General features: G+C 38.6%; 1 protein-coding gene across 2 annotated transcripts in view; it reads right to left on the reverse strand.

Moving 5' to 3' along the window:
- Positions 1-10161: 10161 nt before the first annotated feature.
- The window catches only part of LOC108368555 (rho guanine nucleotide exchange factor 25), a 35420-nt gene continuing 33863 nt past the window's right edge, over positions 10162-11718 (reverse strand). For both annotated transcript variants that reach the window (XM_017623423.1, XM_017623422.1), the window contains 3 exons: positions 11203-11307; positions 10985-11116; positions 10162-10910 (listed from right to left, as the gene is read on the reverse strand). In XM_017623423.1, the coding sequence (XP_017478912.1) occupies positions 10476-10910; positions 10985-11116; positions 11203-11307 (672 nt within the window). In that variant the 3' untranslated portion in view covers positions 10162-10475. The remainder of the gene's footprint in view (positions 10911-10984; positions 11117-11202; positions 11308-11718) is intronic.

An 11718-nucleotide genomic window follows, 5' to 3' on the forward strand; every position in this document is an offset into this window, starting at 1 on the left:
TTTTTTTTTTTGTAGTGTTAGTATGACATGCTCGCAAGCATGAAATTTTTGTGGTGTTGTTTTTTATTATACAACATGTGTAATATGTATGTATGGATGTATGCACTTGCGTGTTTAGTGATTGTATTATCTTTTAAGACAACAGCAGTAACGAGTATGCATACTAATAATTTACAAATAGATAACAACAAAGAGATTGAGTATAGTAAGCAGGAAAGTAGCAGTAGAATATTAAGAATATTAAGTAGAGGAAAAATTATGATAGAATGGTAAATGTATGACATAAATATGATGTGTGGGCTAGAGTAGGATAAGATAATAACGATTGCAAGCAAGTAGGAAGGAAGAATTTCAAACAACATGTCTGCTTGTCAAAGACTAACTTGTTTACATATTTACTTAAGATTGAGAAATTGCATTCAAAAATTATAGAGAAGTGTAATAATATTCGAAATTAAATTAAAACAATTGAAATGAGGGCGTACTGTACTTGGGTAAAAGGTAGGAATCGACCATTTTTGATTTGGAAGGAAAAAAATAATATTTTTTTCGAGCGGTATGCAAAATTATAAATTTCGCAATTTTCGGTATTTTGCAAGTTTAGTTTTTGACTAACTCAAAAGCTGTTACACCGTGCGACAGTAAATTTTACACACACAAAAATGAATATGTTCTTGAAACTATGGGCAAAAGATAGTAAAATTGTTTATTTAGTTTTTCTCTCCGACGTCAGGAAGTTTTTTAAAGGACTTTGAAATTTCAAAGATTAATTAAAAAAATATATATATATTTAAAAAATTCAGTGCAATGTAGAATAACAACGTGGGTATCAAATAAAATAGAAAATCCTGTAGAACTAAAAAATATTAAATTTTTTGTGCATCAGGACGAATGGGTATAGAAAATTTCCTTTTAAAATATTAACCTTTAAAATTTGCAATATTTATTTTTGAAAAAATTATATATGAAGAACTAATATAGACACGATGACATCCTCGAATTTCGCCCTCCTAACTTTATTAACTTAAAAAAAAATAAGATAAATTAAAAAGCGAATTTTAAATACCTACACATTCGTCCTTATAAACCCCAGTGGAAAAATGTAATGTAAAGGAATGCAAAAAGTAATGGATAGCCCCTATAACCTATGCACGAGAAGATGCAAGAATTTCTCCACGGGGTAATGTGTCGCATGTCGCTTTACGAAACTATAAATACATTCTATAAATAGAATAAAAAAATAAAAATAACAAGTAAGAAAATCTAAGTTCGGGCGGAGCCGNTTCCGAAACCTTCCGCTAGATGGTAAGCCGAGGTGTATCAATTTTGAGTAAATTAGCGTCCTTCAATTTCGAAATATTGAAGTTTCAAGCATTTCTTAAATTTACCGTTATATGAGAATCGGCCGTTATTTTAGTCCGATTTCAATAATTTTCAACGTTTTGCTTACACGTGGCAAGTACAATAACCATACCGAGTTTGGTACAAATTGGTAGAACGGTTACCGAGATACATATATGTGATCATAAGTGGTTGGTGCCACGCCCTTTTTCCAAAATTTTATCATAAACGTATTTCTTGGTAAAGAATTGTTGCAAGCATCAATTTTGAATAAATTAGCTTCAATATTTACTGATTTATCGAAGATTTTGTATTTCTCTAAATTACCGTTATATGGGATGTGGGCGTGGTTATTGTCCGATTTTAAAAAGTTTCGGCGATTTTTTATGCTGTACCAAGGCCAACAACTGTGCCAAGTTTGGAAGAAATTGGTGCAGCGGTTACCAAGATATACACATGTAACCATAAGTGGGCGTGGCTACGCCCATTTTCCAAAAATTTATAATATTCTTATTTTTCGTCTAAAAATTGTTGTAAATATCAATTTTGAGTGAATAATCTTCAGTAGTTACTAAAATATCGCAGTTTTCGTATTTCTGGAAATTACCGTTATATGGGAAGTGGGCGTGGTTACAGTCCGATTTCGCCCATTTTCAATACCAACCTACCTTGGAGTAAGGGAAACCTACATACCAAATTTCGTTGAGATATCTCAATTTTTGCTAGAGTTATCGTGTACACGGACGGACGGACAGACGGACGGATAGACAGACATGGCTTAATCAATTTCTCTATTCATTCTGAGCATTTATGTATACATTTGTCTATATCTATCTCGATTCGTTTTGGCTGTTACAAACAACCGTTATGTGAACAAAATTAATATACCCTTGCGCACAAGTGCGCTCGGGTATAAAAATAAAGTCCGTGTCGAACCCGTGACCAACAATATGGCAGTCGAACACGCATCCAGCTGTTGGGAGAACGTCCCAAAAAAAAACATACTTCAGTTAGTTTTAATTTTTTTGTTTTGTTTGAGGCTTAAAAATTACACATCATCCCCTCGTTTACATTGCGATTAATGTTTTCGTTCAACCGCAGTTGTTCTTGTTGTTGTTCTTGGAAAAAAGGTAATGCATTCCTATTTTCCCCACTGGGACCTTTTTCCACTGGGATGCACTATGTATGGATGTGTGTGTTATCACCGCTCTGCATGCTTGGTGTGCGTACCCTGCGTCTAATCCGGGATGACTCCGATAGCAATTGCAAGGGAACTTGCGACTTATACCACTTCTGATCCCTTTATATGGAATAAACTGTTCGCTTTTGTTCGAGCATTTCCTATGAAGAGACTAATTGTTCCCCTTTATACCCGAACTTTTTAAAAATAAAAATAAAATTCTTCGCCAGCTGCGATTCGAACCGAGGTTCCCAGTTTTGTTAAGCGAATACTCTCTCTCTGTGCCAACGCCGCACATGAAATTTCATTGTCTAAGTGCATGTCATTAAATCGATTATAGTACCCGTTAGAGATGAGTCGGGGATACAATGATCCCCAATTATACCCATAAGGGCTAAGTCGAGACCAATTGATCTCCAATAATGCCCGTAGGAGACTATTTAGTCGCGACTAATTAATGCATAAGTGTGCCCGATTGAGAGTAATCTCGGAATACTATCTTGAGAGATAAGTCGCATAATTTTTTGCAGGGTATGTACACCTACATATACATACTCAGATGTAAACATTTAAATACGTACATGCTAAATTACCAGATACCAAAATATTATTTTTAAATACGAACATTTTTAAAAGAAAATCAAATATGTATAAAGTATTCATTTTTACTATGCATTTTACCCTCAGTGTAGCTTCTTGCATTGCCAACAAAATATAGCTGCAGAAAAAGCTTCTGTTTGACCTAAGTTGTTAATTTTTTTTCATCCCAGATTTTATACCCTTATCTCCCACTTCTTAGCTGTCATATTTTGTCGTAATCCTTGTAAAAATGTAAATATAGCTGTTAGAAGAAAAGCAGCATGGGTATGGCTAAGAAAGTAAAGGAAGACGTGCGCCACATATGCATGCCAACTTGTGGGTACTCTTGCTCCAATATTGATATTCCTGTTGCTCTCGCTGTTGCTGTTGACTTTGAGTGTAATGATGATTTGATGAAGCTGTCAAAACTAAGAAAACACTTCAACAGCTAGTCCTTCAACTGCGCTTGATTGCAGACTCAAAAACTCAGAAGCTTGCCAGTCAACACACATTTGCATACCAACAAAACAATTTCAGTCCTTTGTCTTCTGTTTTCTCTGTCCGTCCATTGTTTGTCAAGTGTTGATTGTTTATATTTGGATTAGCAGTAATTTAAGTCATATAAATTCTTTCTAATCTGTTTTCTACCATGAGTTATGTAGCTTGCTTTTGATGGGGTCATTTGTTAGTGTGGCAGCATATTTGCATATCTACCAAACACACAGGCAGACACTATTCGAATGGCCACTTTTGAAACTTAGTAAGAGCCATGCTTTCAGTTCCTAGCGCACCTAAAAACTTATTTTAAAATAAATATTATTTAATATTAATAAAAACAACGAGCTCGAACATAGAGGAGGAAGACTCTTTCACTACATTGCTATTTATTTATTATTTACTCGTATACGATAAGTCAAACATCTAAAGTTTTCTGTTGCTTACCTTTCAATTAGCATAATCTGACTTACCACCAACTTACCAGATATTCTATCTTACCAAAACCTCATTGAAGTACATCATTTCTGCAACTGACTACTTCAGATTCCCTTGTATCCAGTCAAAGCTCGCTAATCGAGCCTCAATTGGCTTTTTTCTAATTCCAAAGCTGCTTTTATTGATGTCCTCCTTATACGGTGGAATCTCATAAGATTTTCCGCATAAATTTACCTTTTTTTACCCCAACACTTTGCTTGCTGCAATTTCGGCTTATTGCAAAGATTTACTTTTATTTATATTGCATTTAATTTTTTTGGCAAAGCACTGGCCGGAAAATCAGCGCATTGCACAACACTACCGGTCGTTCTGAGACGTGCTATGTCAAACAGATTTTATGATTAGAGACGGTCCATCATAGTAAAGACAGTCGCAACAGAAGTGGTGATGTCTTTGTTGTTTAGATGCAAAGCATTACAGTGGTACAAGGACGTTGTAAATTGGTTAAATTCATTTGCAAATTAATAGGTAAAAAAGTTAGTGGACTACTTAGATATATTAAGATTGGAGAGTTGAAGCGAAATATCTATGCCAGGTTTGATTGCTATCTCACACAGTTATCATTTCGAAGTGAATCTTCGTTCAAATTGGTTCGGACTTTCCACAGAAATCATGTCTTCGCCTTCAAAGTCCCTAGATTTATACCAGATTGAATAAGTTATGTGTGAACTTTGGTTAAAAAATAGAGACAGAGAGTTTCCTTTTTCTTGACTGGGACTGTAACTGCTTAACCTATTTTGGTTGTACACGGTTAGAGAGGTAAAATATTAGAAGTAGATGGTGATTTCCTCCCCTTTACTAGCAAAACTATTTCTACTAATAGACATAACACCCTTTGCCTCCATGGGAGGCTACTGCGTCTCAGGCAGAGGAGAATGGTATAACAGTTATACTATAACTCAAAGTGCCAGCCACTTGGAAATTCGAGAAGTTATTTCATAAGACAGTCAGTTCCCACCGACCATACGTTCTTAGGATATATTTGATATTCGTATTTAGGATCATTTGAAGGCTTAACAGTCTTCGTTTATTCAGTGTAGTTTCCTAGCAAGAAATAACTTTGCCTGACGTTCATGGGTTCACTAGCTTTGTTGGTAAATGGATGGGAGTCCCCAGAAGGCCCTAGGGATGTAATATTTTCTTTGTGCACTTTTCTGTTTCTTTACATTCCAAAATGGTGTCATGTTTTGGAACTCATAACATCGAAGAAATCGTACCGATTCTGGTACTCCTTTGCATTCAAAGGGGTTTTAGGAAGGTAATTTGAATTTTGCCAGCAATAGTTTTTGAGTGTGAGCTCAATATGCAGACTGGATTCATAGTAGAGATGGAAATATCCTTTCATCTTACTAATGGATCGATGGAATTCAATGGATTTGCGTAGGCTGTAAAAGCGCGGAAGGGATCTAAAAAGGCGCTGGCATGTTTGCACTTTTCCAAACTCATTTAGCTATAGCCGCTGGTAATGTATTTTTCTAGCAAATTTTGTAGACCCGATCCGAAATCGCAAGTACAGTCATTGTTTTGCTTAAACTGGTGGAAGATCAACGAATCATATCTGGTTGCCCATTGCTGCCATTTTTCCGCAATCGCTCCCTTCAATCGCATCAGTTGTTGTCCGTAAGGAGCCCCGTCTGGCCACTTTTCAGGAGCTAATGATACCGCATTCCCTTCCACCAAATGCAAAGCATTTACCTTGCTGCCATGGATATTTGGCTTTGGTATCGATTTTTCGGGTTCGCCGTGCTTAACTTACATCTTTTGGCTCTTTTGACTATCGCCGATGATAGTGAAATGCAAAAACGACTTGACTTTGTATTGTTGAAGGAGCATTTGCCGAGCGCTGAACACTTGTGGTCGGCCATAATTTCCTAGTAATTTGGTAGGTGGGATCTGGGCGCCGCAGTTTATTTACAATTAAGGAAACTCTCTGACCTATTAAAAGTTTACAGCTATTTCTCGGCCTTCTCATTAAAATATCGACGGCATCCCCTGGCCACACTAGAAGTAAGCGACGTTTCTTTCAAGAAATTTGGTAGACGTCTGGCCATCAGTCCAGCCGAGAATATGTTGAAGTATAATTGTTCTTGTATTCTTAGAGTTCCACGAATTCCTTAAGGCTCAGAATAAACGCTTCCATTTAAAAATTCCTCCAAACAACCCACTGTTATTGTGAAGACTTTTCTTCTGCTGGGCCATTTGCCAAGAAAATATACGAAATTTGCGCATTTTGCATATGTTAGACGGCCAAAAGCACAGCTCAATAGACACACACTCAGCACGTATGCAAAATAGAGTGAGCCTCACAAGGACTGTACACAAACAAACATCGGAGTATAAAAGACAACAAAACAAACAAAGCATCACAAAGAAGCGTAGTGATGGAAACGAATGCGGAAAAGGGGCATGAAAGCCAAAGAAAGCGACAAGGAATAATAGAAACTGTTTACATTTTGCATTTACGTATGCATTTTATGCAGCGGCCACACACTTACATATATGAAAGGACACCCGCCAGGCAAGCAAATGAGACCAAACAGCGCTCGCTCGGTCGGTCGGTTTGGGGAAGCGCTCGAGTGCACAACGCAAAAGGCAATTTATCATAAATATTTGTCAAGGCTGGCGGGCAGCATAAAAGACAAAATAAAGCAATACAAAATTAAACAAAAGCAGTGTATGTATGTATGTGTGCAGGGGAGTGGAGTGGAGTGGAGTATCCGATGACCGCAGTGGGTGGCAGCTGAGAATTAAGTTGCAGTGCTCACTCGCAAAAATCACTGCCTTGGCCATTGGCAGCATACATAGTTATTTTACGGCTCAGCGCACAAGCTGCAGTCTTACGAGTATTTATTTATTTTTTTTTGTTTCGTCCCTAAAATTACCACATTGTTTCGTTGTGCGTTTATAGGATGGTATGAACGAGGCGAGGCAAGCCAAAAAAAAAAGAATTGTTGACGGCGCTTGATTGGATTGGGTTGGCGACCAGTCGCGCATAATGATACATGCCCTCAATGCGCTCGGCTGACAAATGCACTCCTCAAACAAACACACACACACATACATATACAAGAAATTATCATATAAATAAAGCGATAGCAAAAAAAATGGAGAAAATATCAGCAAATGTAATAATTTGTGGCTAACAAGCTGTGAAGTAATGAAAAAGTGCCAAATTTTAGCGTTAAAAATTTAAAAAAAAATTAACTAAAGAGGCGGATCCTTTCGCGTGAACAGATTTATTTTTAAAAAGAAGTATTTGTTAGACGCGTATTAAGTAAACGTAAATCCATTCAAGAAAATGATAAATTTTACTAGCTCATCAATAATGATCAGTGATATTAAATTGTTCCCTTATTTTGCTATGAGCTTCTTTTTGTGGCTGTCACTGACAGGCAGCGGAAAATTTCCGTTGATACCACTCTTTATAACACAATTGCTGAAATATGTACAGTCCCTGGCACCACATCACATATGCAGGTCCTCAAACGAAACTTCCTCCGAAACTGCCCGCTCCGGTTACAGAAAAACAAGCCATCTCGTTCGGGGATCGAAGAAAGTCCAGCGCTTTGAGTTGATCGTGACGAAGCACACGACACTGGTCTAACTGCAGCTTGACTTTTACCCCACGGAATGTTGACTTTAACAGCGTTAAAATGGCTACTCTTCACTACTATTTTGTGCAAAATTAAATAGATCCGGTTTGAATTTAATTGGGGAAATAAGAGGAAAAACTTCTTTACATTCAGTTTTACACGGCACCAGCACCGACGGGGGTTTGATAGAGCCCAAGCATAACCCTCTATAAGATCGGAGTTGAAATCGACTTGGTTGGCCATAGCGGGTTTGGACAGCGCCTCCGCTCGGCTAAAGGTTGGAAATGGAAGGCCTCATGTGGGTGTACTCTCACTCTTCCTGTGAAAGAGATGGCTGTGACCGTAAAACTTATCTTCAGAGAAAATTTTCTAGACACTCTGACCAGTCACAAACGGGTTTGATAGTTGCGAACATTCTATAAATTCTCATAACACCAGCTTCACTCTATTGATACTGTTACACTTATGCTTGCTGCGAGGGTAAGGTACTTGGGCGGGATCCTGGATTGAAAGCTATCATGGAAACCAAGATGAAGTGCATGAAAAAGTGCTACCCTTGTGGGAATTAGTGTGACACTCTGGACTTATTCTATTAAAATTTATGCTCTGGGTTGGACTCATAGACACTTCAGGCTAATAAGACCGCCACAGGCTGCTTCGCGAACACGCGGAGAAGTAGATGTAGCTAGTTCTTTCAAGCGTATCTTTGGAATAAACAGATCAGTGCGTAACAATGTCGGCTCAGAATGAATCCTTTTGTAAGGAGTTAATCATAAAGTTCGTAGGCGAAGGAGGTGAGACGAATATACGAATCGAGCAGACTTGAAAGCAAGACTTAAAGTTTCTAAAAGGGGTCTTACGTTAATGTGGCAGTCAACCAAAAATACCAACTCACTTAGACCCTGTCGGTCCATTTTAATACCACTGTGAAACACAGAAACCTCATTGACTATGTTTCATAGAACCATTTTGAAGCTCTTATGAAGCTTAGGATTGATTTTATTCCTACACCGGACAGTTCCATGAGAGAACTAAAATAGTGTTTACCTAAAAAGCCTGCCCTGCTCTTAGCTAAAGCTGATCAACTGCAGAAGAAATGTTCGGCTGTGACTTCTTCTTCCTCAGCTTGGGAACTTCTACAACTTCTTCCATGAGCTTCGAAATTCCCTATCTTGGGAGGCTGGAGGTTGGGCTCTTTCTTGGTCAGCTCATCGGCTCTGCAATTTCGTGAAATATTTCTATGCTCCGGGACCCAAATGGGACTGACCTTGAATACGGTACTAATGTCACTTAGGGCTGTCACGTATTACTGTGCAACCTTTGATTTTAGCATTCACTGATTTAATGGCCGCCTGGCCATCCGATAAAATACTGACCGTTGTATTCGTTACTGTCCCGAATTCGTACGGATAATTCGAATCCTAATTCTTCAAAGAAAACTCCCTAATCAACCCTATTGTCTAGCTAGGTTATATCCATGGCCTTGGTGTTTTTCACTCTCTTCTTGACGGAATTTTCTCTTGAAGAGCGTGCCAGAGGTTGGTTCAGGGGCGGAGTAGTCAATTTCCTGATCATAATTATCCAGTGTTTGAAGTATATTAGCGCGGCCAACACGCTGTTGCTTCCATACTTTTACGTCTGAGCGCCGAAGCGGCGGCCACGTGTTTTCCTTCGAGTTTTACAGCAGGCAGATTTGTTATCGCTTCTATCGCTTCGTTTGGGGTAGTCCTTAAAGCGCCAGAGATGCATAGAAAAGCTGTTCTTTGGACCTTACTCAATGGTTTTAGGTAACTTGCCTTTTGAGTTGCCGGCCGCCATACAAGTATTCCATATAGTAGTAGTAGCAGAGTCAGCAACTCTCTGTTGCCCTCAAGTTAAAATTTCCGGATACAGACCACATGCTACGTATAAGCATAATACCGTTTCGGAGAGTTAATATCTACTCTGACAGACAATCGCCTTCTGCTACGACCGAAACTAGAACGGCGGACCTCTCTCGGTCGCCTCGCAATACTTCCAAACTGAGTTAATTTAGGCCCCAATGCTCAGCGACAAACCACTGCAAGGCTGATTATCACGATTGATGGTTACCCTCGAGGTCATTTATCCTAACATGTAAGGTATTCCTGAGCATAAATTTCACGCGGTCAAAAGAGTTTCACAAGCTGGTCAAGCGCCAACTCTTAGTGCTGATAGGAGATCTTACAGAGCACTGTCTAGTAGTAACCTTTTACCGCAGCTGTTGCGAAGATGACGATTTACTATCTTCTCAGCAGTTTCTTCTTAGTTGCCGTTACTTCTCTAGGCTAGTTTTGCTAACAATGCCATTTGCTTTTTTATTGAACCACACAAATAACTCCTAAGTGTGGCGCGTGGCCTAACTTAACCTAACTTAGGCCGTTATATATGCCTCTAAGTCCTAGATGAGTCTATTTAAACTCAATATATTTAGGCTCGTAATAATTTTCGCCGCGTTTTTATTGTCTTTCGCCTATTGAAAGTTTTGCTGACTGTCTGTTAGCGACTAACTTCCGACAAAAAGTAGCTGTTAATTATAGCAAATAAGAGCTTTTATCAAAAAATATGTATACACATACGTATCTTAATGTCTTCAAAAATAACTTAAGTATATTTCTTTTTGTTCTTCGTGTAATCTTAAACAACTTTTCATGTAATTAAATTTAAATCTTTAAAATCCCTCGAACAATCGAGTTATTAGTCCCCCATTATTTTTCGAAAAAGTACCTAAATTTATGTACTATACATCTATAAAGCCGCAGCTTTGCAAACTAAGGTAAATAATTCCATATCAACCATATCGCTATTCCCACACCGAGCACCAAATCCATTGGCAGTGAGAATTTTCCCCGCATCGCCGCCTCCACACGTTCGATTTCAATAATTTTTCGCGCGCAGCGTATCCACTGCGTCACCGCGCTCGCTTCCTGCGCTGTGAATTCGTACTCTTCCTTGGCACCGCTAGCCGCACTCGCTGCACCGCTACCGCGCAGTAACACCGTTATACTTTTACTACCATTCAATTGCAGCTCCAGCGTTGGCCAAGCGTAATGATGACGATAGGCAAGTCGTCGCTTGCGCACCTCTGTGCAGATGAGGCAGCGATCGAAGAGGAACACCTTGGCGGTGTATTTCTTGCGCGAACGATGATGATACGCCTCAAATTCGGTGGCGCGACGGAAGTAGCCCTGCGCGGGTAGGTTGAGCTGTGGATGCGTAGGAATTAGTTAGGAAGGGATTAGATATTTTATTTTTTATTTTGTAAATTAATTCAACTCACCTCTGCTAGCTCGTCTATGGCTGCCACTTCTTCAGCCTGATTGACCACTTCGAGTAGGCGTCGCATGCGTGTCTCCAACTTGCACACAGACGCCAGTACTGGCTTGCAGCTAATGCCGCTTTTGTAGAATTCCTGTTGGAGAAAGAGAGAAAAAGATGATTTAAATATTTAGTGACCATAGTTTGAAAAGAATTAATATATTTTTGGGAAGTACTTACAGATATAAATTGCTGCAATAACAACGGATATCTGGTCAGTCTTTGCACGGGCTGCACAAGAAAGCTGTCAATGCCCAATTTGTCGTTAATTTGATTTTGGACATTCTAAAAAAGACAAAAAGTAAGAACAATTTTGGAGGATTTAATTATTTGACAAATTTTAAATTTTTATATACTAGGGCTAGATAATACACTGCTATACTAACTAAGTGGTGGTAAGCTCTATTTTTCACTTTTGTACTGTTATATCGACTGAAGTAGGCCCATGAGAAGGGGCCATTAGGATATCCCAAAATTGTATGAAATCTGCGAGCTTTCACGCACTAATTGATTTATTTATAATGCAATTTTGTAGGCGAAAGCTCGCAAGCCTTTAGATTAACTTTATTATCATTAAGAATAGAGCTTTTACGCGCAAAGTTCCAGTTGCCTTTTTCAGAACAAGCTTTTTCGAGCTTTCACATTTTAATGCACTTTCATGCACAAGCATAAAAATTTAAATGCCGCGTCTTTAAC

Source organism: Rhagoletis zephyria, unplaced genomic scaffold, assembly GCF_001687245.7.
Source record: "Rhagoletis zephyria isolate East Lansing unplaced genomic scaffold, Rhagoletis_zephyria_1.1 Rzeph_scaffold_03181, whole genome shotgun sequence".
Taxonomy (NCBI): Eukaryota; Metazoa; Arthropoda; class Insecta; order Diptera; family Tephritidae; genus Rhagoletis; species Rhagoletis zephyria.